This window comes from Phalacrocorax aristotelis, chromosome 15 (genome assembly GCF_949628215.1).
Source record: "Phalacrocorax aristotelis chromosome 15, bGulAri2.1, whole genome shotgun sequence".
Classification (NCBI taxonomy): domain Eukaryota; kingdom Metazoa; phylum Chordata; class Aves; order Suliformes; family Phalacrocoracidae; genus Phalacrocorax; species Phalacrocorax aristotelis.
This window is the reverse complement of record NC_134290.1, coordinates 4,117,597-4,136,181: the sequence shown is the minus strand read 5'-3', so window position 1 is coordinate 4,136,181 and position 18,585 is coordinate 4,117,597. Positions and strand designations below refer to the sequence as shown.

General features: G+C 52.1%; 1 protein-coding gene across 3 annotated transcripts in view; it reads left to right on the top strand.

Moving 5' to 3' along the window:
• The window catches only part of NOS1 (nitric oxide synthase 1), a 77,888-nt gene extending 60,330 nt beyond the window's left edge, over nt 1-17,558 (top strand). For all 3 annotated transcript variants that reach the window (XM_075109898.1, XM_075109897.1, XM_075109899.1), the window contains exons 17-29: nt 945-1,061; nt 1,290-1,464; nt 1,886-2,024; nt 2,811-2,889; nt 3,433-3,626; nt 4,265-4,434; nt 4,688-4,898; nt 5,660-5,747; nt 6,041-6,162; nt 6,714-6,862; nt 7,473-7,667; nt 8,634-8,752; nt 9,764-17,558. In XM_075109898.1, coding sequence (XP_074965999.1) covers nt 945-1,061; nt 1,290-1,464; nt 1,886-2,024; nt 2,811-2,889; nt 3,433-3,626; nt 4,265-4,434; nt 4,688-4,898; nt 5,660-5,747; nt 6,041-6,162; nt 6,714-6,862; nt 7,473-7,667; nt 8,634-8,752; nt 9,764-9,779 — 1,774 coding nt within the window. In that variant the 3' untranslated portion in view covers nt 9,780-17,558. The remainder of the gene's footprint in view (nt 1-944; nt 1,062-1,289; nt 1,465-1,885; nt 2,025-2,810; nt 2,890-3,432; nt 3,627-4,264; nt 4,435-4,687; nt 4,899-5,659; nt 5,748-6,040; nt 6,163-6,713; nt 6,863-7,472; nt 7,668-8,633; nt 8,753-9,763) is intronic.
• Nucleotides 17,559-18,585: the final 1,027 nt, after the last annotated feature.

Here is an 18,585-nt window from a genome sequence, read left to right as displayed (position 1 = left end):
TCAAACGCAGCCCATTCTTCAACAGTCATCTGCTGCCGCAAGGAGCTATTCATTTCGGCAAAAGGTGCTGGTGCCCCGACCATGGGCCCAGCACCCAAGTGGGGAACATGGGCTTCATGCCCATTTAAACTGGTGGGCTGTGCTGCCCTGCCTTCACCGCATAACCCAGCGTGACAACATGGCCCAGGGACAGTGGAGAAAGAAGTAGGTCCATCCAGATGGAGTGAAGCAGGATAGCGTGAGAGGTCTGGGCAGAAAGGAGGAGGCTTTGGAGGTGGAGCACAGGGCTCCATGACCCTGGCAGTTATTTTGCTCAGGGGTTGTCTCCTCTGTGTGGTGTGCTGGGTGCAGGAGGCCTGCTGTGACTCATCCACACACTACTGCTTCATTGCTCTGGCAGTATATTTAGAAACTCTTGTGTAGAGCAATTTTTGAAGATGGTTCAATTCAGAAATACTTCTGCTGTTGCCAGATTTTTTCTCTGCTCCCCTCCCCCCTCCTCATAGCCTCTTCTCTCACTCCTTTTATTTTTTCTTTTACTTCCTATGAATGAAAAAGCCTTCAGAATATCTGTTCAGACATATACCCGACCTTGTGTGCAACCAGAGAAGGACAGGTAAAGCCAAAGGTCCTGTCAGCTCTGCACCTCTGGGGATAATGTGGTGGCCAACTCCTCGGCCAACCCACTGGGAGGTGACTGGAGGACCCCATGGAGCAAACAAGGTCCAGCTGGGGGGGTGCAACATATGAGCTGCTATGGAATACCCCCAGGAGGGAGCACATTTCTCTGCTCCAACCACTGATCATGGTGCCTGATCAAGAAATATTGAGCCTTGCGCTGGTTTGGTCTCCTCCACAAGCCAGCCCCTCTGAGCATGCAGCCTGGCGGGAACCGCACGCACATTTGCCACCAGGGTAATACTCGATGTGGTTGCTGTTTGCAGGAGCTACAAGGTGCGTTTCAACAGTGTCTCCTCTTACTCGGAAGCACGGAAATCCTCAAGTGATGGCCCTGACTCTAGGGACAACTTTGAAAGCACAGGGCCCCTGGCTAATGTCAGGTAAACAGGACGGTGTGGGAGGCAGCAATTTCTTGGGACAGAGCTGGAGATGGTGCTGCACTGAGCCTCTTTCTCCCTCCTCGGCTCTTACCTAACACATGATGTATTTTTGCACTGTGCAGATCCCTCCAGGCTCCCTCATGTTGATGTTGGCCATGGTGGTGCGGGAGGGGGAGTCATTGGTGTCCCTCCCAGCTCAGTAGCCACAGCTGTCTCACCTCTCCCTAGGTTCTCCGTGTTTGGTCTTGGGTCACGTGCTTACCCCCATTTCTGCGCCTTTGCCCGGGCGGTGGACACTCTTCTGGAGGAGCTGGGTGGAGAGCGGATTCTCCGCATGGGAGAAGGGGATGAGCTCTGTGGCCAAGAGGAGTCCTTCAGGACCTGGGCCAAGAAGGTCTTCAAGGTAATCTGCTTTCCTTGTGCTCCAGGGAGGAGCAGGGGGTAGAAGTACACAGGGACAAAGCAAAGCTGCTGGTTAGAGCTGGATTGAAATCCAGCCTCCTCTTCCCTACACCGGGACATCCGTCCATCACCCTGGCCCACAATAAAGAGATTCTCCATAGTTGGGTGGAGCTGATGGTCGGGTTTGTGCTGACCGCCAAAGGGTGAGCCCTATGTTGAATTCCTGCATTATCCCAGATGCCTGGGGGAGGAGGGCACTACGAGATATGCCCATGGCCACTGGTACAGCCCTACACCATTGGGGTGTGTATGTGTATATCTTCCATATGTTGGCTGAGGTGGGTAGGACAAGGGGGTCACGGGGCTCGTTGGAAAGCCCAGGGGCAGCAGGGAGATGCCTGAGAGCCTGGTGCATGCCACAGGCAGCGTGCGACGTGTTCTGCGTGGGGGATGACGTCAACATCGAGAAAGCAAACAACTCCCTCATCAGCAATGACCGGAGCTGGAAGAGGAGCAAGTTTCGCCTGACCTATGTGGCTGAAGCCCCAGAACTCACACAAGGTACGAAGGCAGGGTCACCCTGGAGGGCTCTAGGTGTGGGGCAGGTGGAGGAGAAGATATAGCGGGCTCACGTGGGGGCAAAGGGGCCAAATCTCCTTACTTAGTCTATATTAAATTCCTAGCATTTCAGTCTTGCCTTTCCCCTCTATTACACGCCCAAGGAGCCGTTTGTGATGGTCTCAGGCCCCTCTGACTGGTCTCTGACTGTATCTGTAACAGAGATGTTGGGATATGATCTGATGTCCCTCCTCCTGACCCCATTTTTTGAAGCAAAGAGCTGGAAACCTGGGAGCTTTCCAAGCTTGCTTTGTCCAAATGCTGCTCCGCTGAGCGTTGCGGTGCAATGGCAGGTCCAGCCCACCGACACCTGGCCCCTCAGCATGGCTCCTGCAGCTGATGATCTGCCTCACTGGCTTAGCCTTTCCCAAATTCATGCTCTTTGCTACCAGCCAGGTGGTACTGGCAGCAAGAGGTGTATGCCTGCACGTGAGGGCTCGTCCCCGCGCCTCGTGCGGGTGGTTTCAGAGTCCTCCTCAGTCACTAACAAAAGGGACAGGTGTTTGATTCCCCCCTGGGGCTTCTGATCCCCCAGGCTCACTGAAGCTTTGCAGGAGATGGGTGCAGAAGCGTTGTCGATCCCATGGTCCACTCACTGCAGCTGGTGTCAGCCATCTCCGGTCCAAAGAGCTGGACCCACAGCAGCAGCCAACAGCCCTGCACAAGCCAGAAGCTGTCTGCCTTGGCCGTGCTCTGCTGCATGGCTTCACTGACTCTTTTCCTCCACAGGATTGTATAGCATCCACAAAAAGCGTGTCTATGCAGCCCGGCTTATCACACGCCAGAACTTGCAGAGCCCAAAGTCCAGGTAGGAGATGCAGCTGCCCCAGGACCTGTGGGAGCTGAATGCTCTCGTGGTGCACCCAAACATCCATGCACACAGTGCTGCAAATACCCCTTGACTGACCGTCCCAGGGATACCATCTTTGTGCAAATCATCACCAAGCCTGGAAGCAACGTTAACACGGTGAAGGGTGTGTCCTGCCTTCGTATACAGTGAAATCTCTGCCTCTACATAAATGAACCTGTTTCCTGTAAGGATGAGAAGATGGGTAGCTACACTTGTGGAGTGGCAGGGTACATGCAAAGAAAGGACAAAATTGCTGAAGCAAGAGGTTAAACTGGTTTTCCCTTTTTGAAAGTCTCTGAGGGTGAGTCAGCGGTGACGGGTGGTTGATACTGTAATGTCCTTTCTAGCTCCCTGCTGCGACTGGTGACATGCTCATCAGGGCACCAGGGCTTGGACATGCCACCGCTGCCCAGCACACCCAGCGGCTCGTGAGGCCAGAACTCAGCAACTCCCTGAAGGACTCCCCCAAAACACATCCTGCTTTTTCTCCTTTCCTTGTAGTCGCTTGACAATTTTCCTGCGTCTGCACACCGACGGACACCAGGAACTGCGGTACCTGCCTGGGGACCACTTGGGTGTGTTTCCAGGGAACCACGAAGACTTGGTCAATGCCCTCATTGACAGACTTGAAGATGCCCCCCCAACGAACCAGCTGGTGAAGGTGGAGCTCCTGGAGGAGAGGAACACAGCTCTAGGTAACCAGGGCCACCTCTACCTAGAGGTGGCCTCTCTCCTCCTCACCCATCCCTGGTAGCAGGTCTTGTAGCTCCTAAGGGGAGTAGGTGGCCCCCCAGGAGAAATAAATTTCCATCTCACTGGTGCATCTGCCTGGACTGGAGCACCTCCTTCAGGCTTCCTCTGGCCAGAGCCATTGCTCATGTGCATTTGGGGTAAGAGCAAGGGTTTGAAGGGTGAGCAGGGCCCTGGGGAGAAGATGTTTCCTTGTTCTTCATAAAAATTAAATGTGTTTATATTCTCATGAAAAGAGCAATGTCTGGGACTGGAAAGAAGAGTTAAGGGATCTTAATGGACCATCCCAACACTGTATTTCAGGGATAAGTCCAATACCCTACGGCCACACAGTGTAACAGGAGATGCAAACCAGTATTAACCCAGAGTGACTGAGGCTGAAGGTGGTGGAGTATCAGGCTCCTATGCGTGCTCATTGTACAGCACCTCACCTGTAGCATGAGGTCATCTCATCAGCTTTTCTTTCCAGCTCTTTATCATTCAATGACTCAGAGCTGATAAGGGGGAATGAAAGCAAGGATTTGCCCACCCTGGCCCTTATGGCTAGCTGATCCCATGGTTGTGCTGAATTCCCTCCTGGTAGGTGTCATCAGTAACTGGACAGACGAGAACCGTGTCCCACCATGCACCATCTTCCATGCTTTTAAGTACTATTTGGACATCACTACCCCTCCCACACCCCTGCTGCTGCAGCAGTTTGCTTTGTTGGCCACCAGTGACAAGGAGAAGAAACGCCTGCAGATCCTTAGCAAGGTAAAGACTCAGACCCCAGGTTCCTCAAGGCCCTGGGGACAACAACCCCAGGGCATTTTCATCCCATATGGTGGCTAGGCTGAGTCTCTACCCATGACAGCAGGGCTCCTCCTGCCTGCCTTCAGTGCCACCCACCCCAGCTTTGCCATAGGCCCAGTGGGATATTGGTAGAGGCCCCTGGCTTGGAAGAGGTCAGTGTTGCAGTGCTTGCCTCCTTCCCTCCCTCCCTCTCTCCCTCTTTCCCTGGCTGCAGGGCTTGCAGGAATATGAGGAATGGAAGTGGTCCAAGAACCCCACCATTGTGGAGGTGCTGGAGGAGTTCCCCTCAGTGCAGATGCCCTCCACGCTGCTGCTCACACAGCTCCCCCTCCTCCAACCACGCTACTACTCCATCAGTTCTTCCCCAGAGATGTACCCAGGCGAGGTCCACCTCACCGTGGCAGTGGTCTCCTATCGCACAAGAGGTACCATGCTTATGCAAGGGTCAGTGGACACAGGCTTGCTGTAGCGTGCAGGGAAAGAGCATTAGCACATGGGTAACACCACAAGGTCTTTGGCAGACAGATATTATTTAAAAGCCTTTTTACCTGCTGCAGTGCCTAGATTCCTTCAACCCATGATGCTGCTGTCTCATGTTATGGAGAATGGCCGTCCATCAGAGGGCAACGTGTTGCTGAGATGACAGATCTAGGTCAGGTACCAGCAACAGACCAGTCACGGTGGCTCCAAGCTCCACGTGGGATCATTTGTTTGCCCACACCAAAGTCCACATTGCCACAACTAGCCAGATTTCTGTACCTGTGCAATCACTGATGTGTCCAAGCAGCCCTGGACATGGTGTAGATGGACAGATGGTCACCCCTCAACAGGCAGGACACAGGGGAAGACACTGGCCATTCTTCTGGGTCTGCCACAGAGGGCTTGTGTCTGGAAGCACTACAGCATGATGCTGCTTCTACCAAAAAGGACCAAAGAGAAGCTGGGTCCTTCCGAAGTATTGTGGAGGTCCAACTATCCCAGGGCTGGGTCCTGGGTGAACTTGGATAACTCCACAGAGGGATCCAAGTACCAAATTTCTACCAAATTTTTGGGGCATGGATGCAGAGATAGTAAAGGTTTCAGTAAGATGTTCATGTGGAAAGTAGCAAGGAGGGTTTCAGAAAGGAAAGCGGCTAGAGTAGTTGGCTGGTGTGTCAAGTACAGACCTCCTTTTCTCCCCTCCTAGATGGAGAAGGACCAATCCACCACGGAGTGTGCTCCTCTTGGCTCAATCGGATACAGACCGATGAAGTAGTGCCCTGTTTTGTAAGAGGGTAAGTGGTCCACACACGGTGAGGAGTGAAACAGATGGGGTGAGTCCCCTTGCAGGATGAGCTCTTTGCCCTCAAGTCTTCTTTGCAAAACACTAAGGATGTGGAGAAAACAGGGCTGGATTTGTGAGCGAACGGGTCCCTCTCGGGTGCAGTTCTGTGCTAAAATGTCACTTTTTGGGATTTCACTTCATTTTCTACCCCTCCCTCTATGGGTAGTGTCTCAGCTTGCCACGGGCAGAGGCGAGGGAGGGAGCATCCTGCTTGGGTTTAACTGTCATCTTCAATGTGTGCAGTGCGCCCGGGTTCCACCTGCCCCAGGATCCCCAGGTGCCCTGCATCCTCATCGGCCCCGGCACCGGCATCGCCCCTTTCCGGAGCTTCTGGCAGCAGCGGCTTTTTGAAATCCAGCACAAAGGTGGGTTGATGCTTGTTCCTCCTGTTTCTCATCTCAGGAGAAACCTGGGCTGGTGGTGCAGGGATGGGGGTCCAGTCTCCTGCCTGGCTGCCCCAGCAGAGGCAAAGGGCTTCCTGAAACATCAGCTGACCCAAGTGCAGGCTTGGAGGTCATCCCAAACTCCCAAAACAAATTCCATGAAAACCCTCCTGTAAAACTCTGCAAGTTTTTATGGCACAACTATAGTGCTGGAGTTAGTTTTTTAAAGAACATTTAATGCAAATTCATGTAAAATATGTGGTCTCCACTCATCATTTAGACAAAAAAAAATTTCATTTCTCACCAAAACCTGGCACAAACGCCCCTGCCATGTGATCCCAGGCCATGCACTAGCTTAGGCAGTGCACTACCTCCTCCTTGCTGGTTTTCCCTCCCTCCCAGTTTGGCCAGGGAAAACTCCTGGCAGTCTCACACCAGGTGCTGGGGCTGCTGCCAGATCTGGAGGGCAGCGGCTTGCAGAAAGCAGGTATCGGTGGTCTCCGGGCTAACTGCTTCCTCTGTCTCTCCCCCAGGCCTGAAGCCTTGTCCTATGGTCCTGGTATTTGGCTGCCGGCAGTCCAGGATTGACCACATTTACAAAGAGGAAACGCTCTTTGCCAAAACCCAAGGTGTCTTCAAAGAGCTGTACACAGCCTACTCCCGAGAACCGGACAAACCAAAGGTGCGTGGCATGCAGCCCTGCGCGGCTGTGGCTAGCTGGCACGGCGCGGAGATGTTGGCTCTTTGGCACGGCCATAGCGGCTCGTGCCCTGGGGCGCCCTGGTTGCATACATGTGCAGGATTGTGCCCTTCCCAGCACAGCCCCGGCCCTAGGGCACAGCCCCGGCCCTGCACCAGCCTGAATGTGTGCCCACATTGCTCACACTTTGCCCTGGCGGGCTGCAGCCGTCCTTCCCAGGTAGGAGCAGATGATAAGGGGAAAGGCATCTCTTCCCAAGAAAGTGGGCAGGAAGGGATATCATGCAGTGGCGTGGCCCAGAACCAGCACAAACATCTGGTCTAAACCCCCACCGCCACCTGAGCAGGCCTGGCAACGAGATATATGGTGAAGGTGTGAAAATATAAGAGCAAACAATGTTTTGCTGCTTTCCTCATCTCTTTCCTATCATTGTGGGTGCCATGAGGTGCAGGCATGCTCCCCCAAAGAGATGGTTGCATTGCACTGCTGCCTCAAAGGCAGCTGGTGCACACAAGGCTGGCCGGGGTGTGCAGGTGGATAGGGCTGAGAAGCTGTAGTTAATCTCAGCTCCCACCTCCTCCTGCTCCCTCAGAAATACGTGCAAGACGTGTTACAGGAGCAGCTGGCCCAAACCGTGTTCAAAGCGCTGAAGGAGCAGGGAGGCCACATCTACGTCTGCGGGGATGTCACCATGGCCAGGGACGTCCTCAAGACCATTCAGTGCATTGTGAGGCAGCAGGGCCGGCTCACGGTGGAGGAGGCAGGCGCTTTCATCAGCAAGCTGCGGGTGAGTAGCGCTGCACCACGAGACATGACGCGAGCTCCTGCCACAGGCGCTGCACCTGGTGCCTCCTCCTGCAGAACGGGCAGCACCGAGGAGACGGGAGCGGGGGGGGGGACTGCGGCTCCCACCCACGCTGCCTGCACCTGGGCAAGGTCAGGAGCATGATCTTCCAAAGCTTTGGGTAAGCACTGGAAGTGACCTTGCTTTGCACGAGCTCTGCTCCAGGCTGCAGCCCCCTCAGCCTGTGCTGGGCGCCTGCGATGAGCCTGGTGCTGTCCTGGGCACTGGTGGTACAAGCTCTTTTGGGAACTCGTGGTAGCCCAGACAGGGCTTATTCACCTGGCTACGTCCCCACTGTCCCTCCATTATTGCAGCAAGGTAACAGGGCAGTTTGTGGGCCCCCCTCCCCGAATCTCCTCTGTGTGGCTGGACAGCCGCTGCCCCTGGGCAAGCGCATTGCTGCGGATGTTGCAACTGAAACAGAATTGAGTTCATTTTTGGACACAGGCCCAAGGACAGATGCTTGAACGGCTCTGCTTCTGCCTGGGAAGATAACTCAGCCCAATTCCTGCAGGGCTACCCTTTCTGAACCATGTCCCCACACTCCACCCAGGAGCTGAGGGAGCCCGGAGCCACGTTTTCAGCTGGTTTGCAAGCAAAAGCTCCCATTCACAGGCTGGCCTCCGGCCCTGACGGCCAGGCAGTCCCTGGGTTGCCAGCAGTTGAGGAGGTCTAACGCACTGAGCAGCTCTGCCACTGTCCTACAGTGTGACCTTGGGAAGGTCATTTCACCTCCCTGCTTGTTCCTGCCCCTCTGCCCTGCCTGTCCCACCAGCTCTCGGGACAGGCCCCAGGACACTTGCCTGTGCATTTGGTACCTACCCACAACACAAAAGCTTTCTAGTGCAATACCAACCACCGGTAAATACTTTCTTTTTCCCACTTTCCCTCTCGCATCCTTTGTTTCAGGATGACAGCCGGTACCACGAGGATATTTTTGGAGTCACCCTGCGTACATACGAAGTGACTAACCGCCTTAGATCTGAGTCTATTGCATTCATTGAGGAGAGCAAAAAAGACACGGATGAGTGAGTTGACATGTTTATTTTAACCCCTGCAATGGTCTCCCAAGCACATGGGATGTGGGATGGGGAAGGAAGCTTTAACTTTTGCACACCTGTGGTCCTTCTTACAGCAGCGGCCGAGAAAAGACATTTGATTTTTTACAGGAACCAGAGGATGCTGCCTGGCAGTCTCTCTGAAATAGTTGTCACCTCACTAGGACAAATTCCCCCGGCCTTCCCGGGTTATTGCACCCATCATACCAACTTGCTCAGACCTGACAATCCCATACAAATCATGATGCAAACAAAAGTCCTGCCCACTGCCTGCCTCTGCTCCCCGGCCAGCGAGCTGGCGGGTGATGGGCTGGAAGGTTTGCAGGATCTGTGGCAAGGAGTGCCTCTCCTCAGCTCCTGTGCTGGCTGTAGAGGGGCCTGGCCGGCTCCAGGGGTGCAGGCGGCTGGTACCCACAGTGTCAGGAGGTCTCTCCAGACTGCTACGTGCCCACTTAGGAAAGATCTGGAGAATTCTCTTTCCACTGTTTTAAAAACAACCATAAGAAACAAAAAACCTTGACATTTGCTATGTTTGTTTCTCCTCCACCATGTCCTGCCATTTGCTCAGCTCCGTCTCAATGGGATTTTCCCTGGCTGAGCAGAAGAATTATGTAGGATAAAGGATGAGTGGCTGCATGGCTCTTGCTCCTTGTCCTGATCCTCAGCAGCCTGGGGTGCAACCCCTTCCCTGCACTCCTGGCTGTGCCGTGTAGTGCCCAGCTGACCAGAGTGGGTTTCCCAACATCCCCGAGGTTTGGTAGGAATTCTCCAATACAGCACACTCTCTGGGGTCAGCACTGTATACAGCGTGCCTAAGTTTCCCATCTAGGTAGGGATAAGGGTTACCTACCCGCCCACCTCACCCAGCTGCAAAGGGCTCTGTAAATTCCTGTCTACAGCATGGTCCCTTGGGAAGTCCTTAGTCCTAGACACCCCTCACCGCTCTTTCTAAGGCCAGCCTTTCTCCCCTTTCCCTTGCAGGGTTTTCTGCTCCTAACTGGACCCTTCACCCCAAGGGGATGCCAAACCAGTCCCAGCACCTGCTGTCCCCTCCGGCCAGAGGGCACTGGGTTTTGTATTTCATGGACACGGTGGCTCCTTTTCCACGGGGAACTGCCCATGGAAAGCACTCTCTCTCTCATCCTGTGATTGTGTCCTGATGATGATGATGACTTTTATTTTCTTCCTCTTTCTCTTGCTCTTGTCCTGTGGCCATTTCTTTTCACCCTCTTTCCCTGTATTTCCCCACTGAAGTATGATGGCTTTATAATCTGCAGTGGCTCTTAACAGAACTTAAAATTTCTCCTTCTTCTCATGAGGGCATTTTGCAGCTGCATGAAATCACCACCTTCATAACCATCTGCATTTTTGGTGTTTTGGGGTAAAGCAGAGGTGGCAGGGGCTGGGCAATGACTAGATCTTGTTGCTTAACCAGAGCTGGGGGTTGTTTCCCCCAGGTTCCCCCTTTCCCCAGCTCGGGGCTTGGCTGAATCCTTGCATTTTCTTGCCTTTCCTTTGGACTTGTACAGACCTGTGCATATGCCTGAGGCTGGGGGCAAATGATGTGCAATGCCCTATGAACTTTGTTCATCCCCAAGCAGCCTGGGTGCAAATGTGTCTGTTTTGATCTGAATGGTAGGATGTCTCTGATTCATGTGTTGTGTTTTCTCCTGAATGGACTCTGCGCTATGTTTGCCTCCTCTGCTCCCTGTTCCCCATGAGCCTCTCCTTTTGCTGAGTCCCCACTTTTGCTGGCATGAAGGTCCTCCCACAGAGGAGCAAGCACCGAACACATAGGCTGATGTGTATGCTAGGGAAAGCCTCATGGCAATGGCTGCTGCTTGGCCAGGCTGTCCTCTGGAAGGCTTTACAGGAGATATGTGATCTGCAGCCATGATGCTGGTCAGAGAGATTCAGGGACCGGTTGCATCCCAGAGCTTCGCATGCTGCAAACATGTGAACCCTCTCCCAGGTGAGACTGGAAAGCTACGAGGATGGGAGAGAAGCAGTTCCAGCCCCGGCTGCAAGAGGCACCTCCTGGTAACAAAGCCTGTTTGGAAGGCAGCACTTGGAGGGTTACAGAGGCTCCTTGATGAGGATGTGCAGACCAAGGACTCTTGAAAGCCCAGAGAGCATCAGCTCTACCTTAGAGCAGTCTTGCAAGAAGTTCTAGGATAGCAGACCCAAGCCACTTCCACACCTTAGGGAGCAGAAAGTGCCAGCATGGAGTGACCTGCCTGCCAAAAGAAATACATGTGGCATCTCGGTGGCAAGCCAGCCCCCTCTGTAGGCTCTGCACCACCTGCCAGTGGCACGAGCTCTCTCTGCCGGGACATCTCATGTGAGAAGGGAGGTGAGATCGGCTGCAAAGATGCTGTGTGATTCTGGGCTCTGACACACTCACACCTCAGCCCTGCTGCAAAAATCTGGCCTCAAAAGCAATCTGTTAACACAGTCACAGAAAGGTATCAGACCCTTTAACAGAGAAAAGCTGTCTGCAAGGTAAAGCATGCGTGACCTTGTGTGTCCTTCCTCCTTCTCCTTTCCTCACCCTGAGGAAAGGTTTGTCCTCCCTCACTGCCAGGATGAGGACAGCAAGGCATGGCTGCAGCTTTTGCTAGAGGCAGGGATATGGGGTTGACATTTTGAGCTGGTAAATGCTGATCCTTTCCTTCTGCCCCGGCCCTGCTGCACTGTGCACTGAAGCTTGTATGGAGAAAAGCACCTGCACCAGCTACAGCAGAGGGTTTGTCCAGGAGCTGCCATGGTGAGCTTTGCTCTCAGAAGGCTAAGATTAGCTGCCCCAAGCCAAAGTTGGACCAAAAAGAGCTGTAGGAGGTTTGTTGCTCTCACATCCCATAGCACAAGCCACGCTGGTTCCCCTGGCCCCAGGCTGTGCAGTTATCCCCACTTCCAGTCAGGACCTCCTGCCCTTTCCTGCCGCTTGGCTGGCTACATCTCCACATGCTGTGACCATCTTCTGCAACTTTGATTCCCTGAATGCTTGAAGCAGCTCCAGCCCAAAATCCAGGAGCAAAAGGCCTCCAGGCACTGGGAGAATTTGAGATCCAGGCCTCAGATTTGCTGGTCCCAGCAGAGCATCTAGCGTGGCGTACAATGCGAATGAATGCTGCCACGGTGTGGCCAGAGCCGAGCTCGCTGGGCTGGCAGGGTGGCTGGAGAAGGGTTTGGAGCCAGGTGCAAGGCCAGGTTTGTGTCACTGCCTGGGGGCTTCGTGAGCTGGAGGTGAAAGCAGGACAGGACAGGAAAAAGGGCAGCCGCTGGTCCACCTCTGTGGGTTGTGCCTTAATCCCAGGGCAGGCAATGGGATGGGGGAGCTGGGTCCCTTTGCTGCTGGTATGTGTGAATTTGGGCAGAGCTCCCGTCTGTGGGAGCCAGCTCCCTCGCCCTAGAGCTTAGAGCTGTGAACATTCAGCAAGCCTGGACCTAAGTCCCAATCCTGTGGCTGCAGAACCAGAGCTAAAGGAAAACCAAGAAAACCCATCCCCTGATTTTGGGAAATTTGATTCTGGCTCTGGACTTTGTGCTCTGGTCCTCCTTTTAGTAGAAGGAGCAATGCAACCTGAAGAAGAGGCAGTGCCCAAAGAAATGCCCTTGTCTTTGTCCTCTTTCCAGCTCATCTTGCGTTGCTGGCAACTATTTTTCTCCTGTCCTGCCTTCTGCCTGTATTGGTATAACATCTCCCATCCAGAAGTCATATCGCTGCTGCAGTCTGTGTCTGAGATGAATTGGCTTGCTTTTACTGCACCCCAAAGCTTGCTACCTCCATCTCCCCCTTCCCCCGGCGCCACCAGTGAAAACAGCAGGGAAGCACAGCGGAGAAGGGAACGGGGTGCGTGCCTTGCCTTCGGCGGGATCTCCAAAGGGGTCTGTGCAGGGCAGACAGCCAAAGCCGTCCCAAGTTCAACAGGCATCGGTTAGGTGAGTCCTTTGGAGAGCCCTTTGGAAAGAAAATGCTGATTTAAGGCCAGTCAGCCTGCCTGGCCCTGGAGAAGAAACACCCTCCCTGCTGTGAAGGTCCATGAAGTTAATATGTCCCCCAGGGGTCCAGGCTGCCTCTCTGCTCCTTCTGCCTGAGTAGGACCGTTCGCTCCTTGCAAGCCTCACCACTGGGAATTTTGATTCATTATGTTTTGTTGAGTCAGTCTCAGACGTCTTAACTTCTCCTTCATCCCCCTTACCTGCAGGGGCTTTGCACTCCCCTCCAGCTTAATTTCCTCCCACAGCAAAGGGGGAACTAAACTTGCGGGTCTGCTTTATCATTCCACAAATGCGGCTATTCCTCCAGTTGTCTAGACTCTGCTCATCTCGGTGTGACATTTCTGACGCGTGGGTGTAGCTACAGTGTCTCCGGCGCGCATAAACGCAGAGAGCAAGGCGGGGTGTGCTGCAGACGGTGCCATGAGCTGCTCAGGGGTGTGATGCGTGCAGGGGTTGTGTCTCTCGGGCACTTAGTTCATGAATCTGTCACTTCTGGCTCCCTGCTACCCGTCCAGGCTCCTGCACAGCCCCACACATCCACGGGGTACTGGACCTGATGGACACCCAGCCTGATCCATTGCCCCAGTCCCTCTCCTGGAGGATGCTTATCACTGCCTGTTTTGCAGCAGCTCAGCTCCTTTTCGCTCCCCAGGGATTAAACGTAAAGAGGCTTTTCTCTAAACAGGAGATTTGATTTTCAAGATACCATGAAGTAAGGAGTTTTTTTCTCAATGATTTTAATTCGTAGGTTTTTCAAATGCCCACAGAAAGTTATATATGAACTTGAAAACTCATGTGAAATGGTTCTCTGTTTTCCCAACCTGCTGTGTCCACTAGCAGGGAAAAATAAGTTGTTCATTCAGTGCAAGCGTATCTGCTGCCGATGTTGTTGATGACTTCAAAGGTTTCACCTCCCCAGAAGGACTGCCTAGGAGTTTGCTGCTCTTCTATTTATGAGAGACAGCGGGAAAATAATGAGACTTGTGCCATCAGGAGCAGGCTTGCAAAGATGACACCTCCTCAGTCGCTGCTGGGTAGGCCTGAGCTCATTGCACTAGAGGAACCGAGCTGGTTACATTCAAACTGGCCAGAGAAATGGGGTCTGAGTTCGGGCTGTCCACGTTCCCTGTCCCGTTCTGTGCCTACACGTCCCTGGGGCGAGCAGGGGACTCTGTTCACACCCAGAGCAGTGTGAGCCAACGTGTCCAGGCGTGAGCAGCAAACTTGCAAGTGTGTGCTGAGAGAACGTGATGGCACCTACGCAGAAGAGGAGATGGGAAGAAACAGGAGCTGCATGAACCTGTGTCCAGTCTAACTGTGACTGCTCCATTAGTTCCCTCACTGTTAGTATGTGACGCCTCTCGCCCCATCCCAGGCCGTGCCCCCAGGCTCCCTCCACTGCTTCCCTCTGGAGATCCCTCCTTTCTCCTTCTCAGCCCTGCCTGCCCAGCCAAAAGGTGCAGTGAGCTGCTCAGCAAGGGTGGGTCCCGCGGGCGGCGACAGACTTAGCGTGCCTTGTGCTGGGAAGAGACTATTGCACCAGGGTTGCCCTCCCGTTCCTGCTCTCTCCGGAGATGCTCCTAGCACACAGAGACTGGGGGATGAGGGGAAGAGATGACTTCATTTTACAAGTGAAATTCTTGGTGAGCAAATTCCCCCTTGGGTAACTGAGAGCAAATTTATAGCCCTGCTCAGCTGTGCTCTGCAGTTAATCTCACAGTGATGGGGTTTTATAGGGGCATGGAGGGTTAGAGCGTGGGTGCAAACTGGATACCACTTTGTACAAGCACCATGGGTCTGTGAACGCCTACCACATACTGGATGGTACCACGTTTTTATTAAGCTGGGGGCTGGGGGAGAGGGCATGTTCGTGCTTCAAGCCTCATGGACTCGCACCAAGCCGAAGCCAAAGCTGCTGCCCCCTGACTTACGACCACTGAAGCCACAGTCCTCTGATTTATACCTGTTGGGAAGCTGCAGAGAGTTTCCGGTGGTTTTTTGGAGGGAGAATTTTATGCTCAAAACTAAATTTTGTTCCTGCTTTCACTGGGGACCAGTTCTCAGCTTCAGAATTGCTCTGATAACTTTGCAATTGCTTTGATAGTTCCAGAGGGGTGTGCAGTCCCTTTACAGAACAGATGGAGACAAATTTTCAGGACCATTCAACTTTGCTGAAACTCTGCCTTTGTTACACCAGTTTCTTCTGCTCTAACAGGAGGAGCAATATTTGGCCAGTGCTGAATGCTCTTGAAAACTGGATTCCCGAACTCGGACAAACTTAGTCTAGAATCCGAGTCCTCCCAGATAGAAAATGCCTTCCACACCCACTGGCTTCAGTGGTGTTGGGGATTTCAGCAGCTTGCAGGATCAGGCTTTCACAGCAGCAGCAGCAATTTCACGATGGCAGTATTTTTGCATGTGTCAATCTGCACTTGCACTTGCCTGCAATGCATGACTCTAGTAATCCATTTGAAATCTACCCTCAATGGGGAGATCTGAGTTCTAGCTTCTTCCATATGGCCATGTGTGTTTAATAGGAAATCAGGGGAGCTGGAGAAAGCTAATGAGATTGCTGCTTTAAAGCACTTGGTTCCAGAAGTAAAACAGACCTTACCAGAGGTCAAAATTGACTTGATTTTAGCATGGGTACAAGGGCAGCTCATGAAATATTTAAGTATTGTAATGCAGATACACTTTTTTCCTGCTGTGCCAGGAATGAAGCACACTAGAAACTTTTGGCCTCCACCCCTACAGATGTTTGGCTGTGATAGAAGTTTGAGCCATTGAAATCACAGGAAAAAAACATGTTGTGAGTTCATAGCTGAGCAGCTGCAGCTTGTTTAGCAGTGAGAATACCTCACTGCAAAGGCTGCTGCTTTCCTGCCTTACTCATTCATGTACCTACCTGGCCAGATTTCAGGGAGGGAGGAGGAAGGAAACACTTCAAAAGCAAGAAAATCAAACCTGTGAGTCTTGCCCTGAGGAGATCTCTCATTTAACCGGAGCCTACAGGCCAAGGCTTTGCATCTACTCCTCACTACCATGGCACAGAAATGGGCAAGACACCGGGGTCTTCTCTTGTATCTGTGGGCCAGAGCTGGCAGGAGCTGTTCTGGGGCTGTAGAAGAGCAGGAGTGTGGAGCTGGGCTGCGGGTAGACCCCTGCACCTCCTAACTGCAGTATTTGCACACAGCTCCTTAGGGCTGGTTCAGAAATCTGATAGTGAATAACACTGGGCAAAGTATATTTCTTCCAGGAGTATTCTTAATACTTTAAAAATGTAAAGACTAAATACTGAAAAAGTTGATCTAAAAGAGCAACTGATTTTGGGCTTCTTTTTGTTGCTTTGCTTTCATGTGTTGGCTTTGGGTGGGGAAAGCAAAAAAAAAAAAAGAGTATATCAAATTGTTTCGGACAAAATTGAATATTTTGTCCCCACCGTAATTGCTAATGGAGATCTTAAAATTTTCCAAGGGCAACAAAACTGCTTTAATATGTATTCAGCTCCAACAGGAGGCATTAGTGCTACCCACTTCTGAACATACTTTTTTATTTTTCTCTCTGTGTGATCGTGGCATGGAATCATGTCTTAACAAAATACTCTCTGCAGTGCTCAACAGGATGTCCAGAAACAGAAGGCTGTTTCAGATTCTCCCCGTGCCCGGCATTGAAGTGATGGCTTTGAAGCCAATGAAATTCAATGCAAAATTTCTGCTTTGCTAGAATTCTACAAAAATAGACAAGTATCCGCAATTCCCAAGGTTAAACATGCTCTGCTGCCTTCAGATGCCTTCAAAAAACTCTGGGATCTTTATGCTGAAAGGAGCTTGAGAATAGGTTCCCTGGTCTGCAGCAACATCCCCAGCTCTTCTAGAGTGTACACAATTCCCCAGGCAGTAGATGAACAGAGTAAGATGACTTTCAGCCAGGACTCATTGCTTTTTAGATTGCATGTAGTTAGAAAAGTGAGTTCTGCCAGCCGCCCCGGGAATTTGATACTCAGTGTCAATTAATTTTTGTAATAGGAACAGGGATTTATTCCTTTGATTCCCTTAGGCACCTTTGACAAGCGTAAGCCTCAAAGGTTGATTTGGACTTTTTAATTCCAGTGGCCTTTTTTCTGAAGAGCAGTGGTGCCGAGATGAGAAAGGGGACCAGTCTGTGAAGGGTAGCAGCACTGGGGTGGGCAACTCCCAAACTTTCTATTGCAGAGATTTTTCTAAACTGTTCAGACATTGGTAAATTCTGCTCTGCTAGATGGGCTGGCAACCTCTCGCTGCTCTCTGGTCCTCCTGTTCCTTCCTCCCTCCCCTCAGCACCTCCTCATGTCACTGTGCCTTCATTTGGTTTATAAAAAGATGCCATGATTTAAGACTGGCACGTTGTCTTTACTCTCACTTTGCATCCCATAAGGTATATGTGGAGGGGGGTTAGTTCATTTTGTAGCTTTATGTGTTATCCTAAGGTGGGTTTCTTCTGAGGACTAAAGGGGTGGGGACAGTGGGAGCAGGGATGAGCCGGTGTTGTATTTGATCATACCAGTGCTTTAAGTGGTCAGAAACATGGTTTTCCCCTACCTCTGAGCTCTCAATGCTGCTAAAATCTCTGCCATTCGTACAATGTACTCCAGCCCCCTCTCTCGGACTGACTCTGGCTCTGTTTGCAAGATACCCACATCGTTCTAAAGCATGCACCTCTTTCTGTATAGTTCCAATCTTCTGATTTTATGGAATACTTATGCCTGTTTGCATTACAGTCAAAATAAAAAAGTGAACTAAAATCTAGCAGACCTCATTCTTCTCTTATCTCTGGGTTTTTAATGCTGAAAGGCCTTTCCTGTATCTTGGTCTTACTCTGGTTCGCTACCTGTAATGCCCAAGCATTATAAATAGGATGGTGGCGTCAATCAGCAATATCTATTTATCTGCAAGACAGAAACACTTTCTTGTAAGGTTACCTGAGTCACAGCATTACTCGTTTCACATCATTTATACCGTGTTCACTGGGAAAATGCCACAGTCAAGCAAGGAGGGCTGTTTGCACACAATCCAGGGCAACTTTTGATGCTGGAGCCTCAGGAACACAGCAGCAGTAGTCTAGGCAGGACCTGAGAGACCTGAGCAAAAAGAATGGCTACATGTGGCCAGGCAAATGAGCCAGAAGTACGGACACGGCTTTTCACATGGGAAGGTAGCGTGCTGTTGCAAGGGGATACTGATCTGCCTTTATTTAAATACTAGTGCTCCCTGAAGAGCAGCAGGACATCGATGTGATCAGGGCAGTAAGATCCTAAATTGCCTGCAAGGAGCAGGTGAGAGGATGAGGGGCACCCATGTGCAGGAGTGAAGGGCTGCTCCCCTGGCAAGCCCTGCAGTGCCAGGCTGGCATGAGGGGAACGTGGCTGCGGTGTTACCTGACAGTAGTTTTACGTCAGGCATTGCTGCAGTTACGCCTCAGACACAGCATGTCTGTTGCAGTCTGTAGTCACAGTGTGACCTCGGACATGGCAGTGGTGTGACCTCAGAGACCGTCATGGTGTGACCTCAGAGACCATCACAGTGTGACCTCAGACATGGCAGTGGTGTGACCTCAGAGACCATCACAGTGTGACCTCAGAGAACATTGTGGTGTGACCTCAGAGGCCATCATGGTGTGACCTCAAACATGGCAGTGGTGTGATCTCAGAGAAAATCGTGGTGTGACCTCAGAGACCATCGTGGTGTGACCTCAGAGACCATCACGGTGTGACCTCAGAGACCATCACGGTGTGACCTCAGAGATCATCACGGTGTGGCCATTAG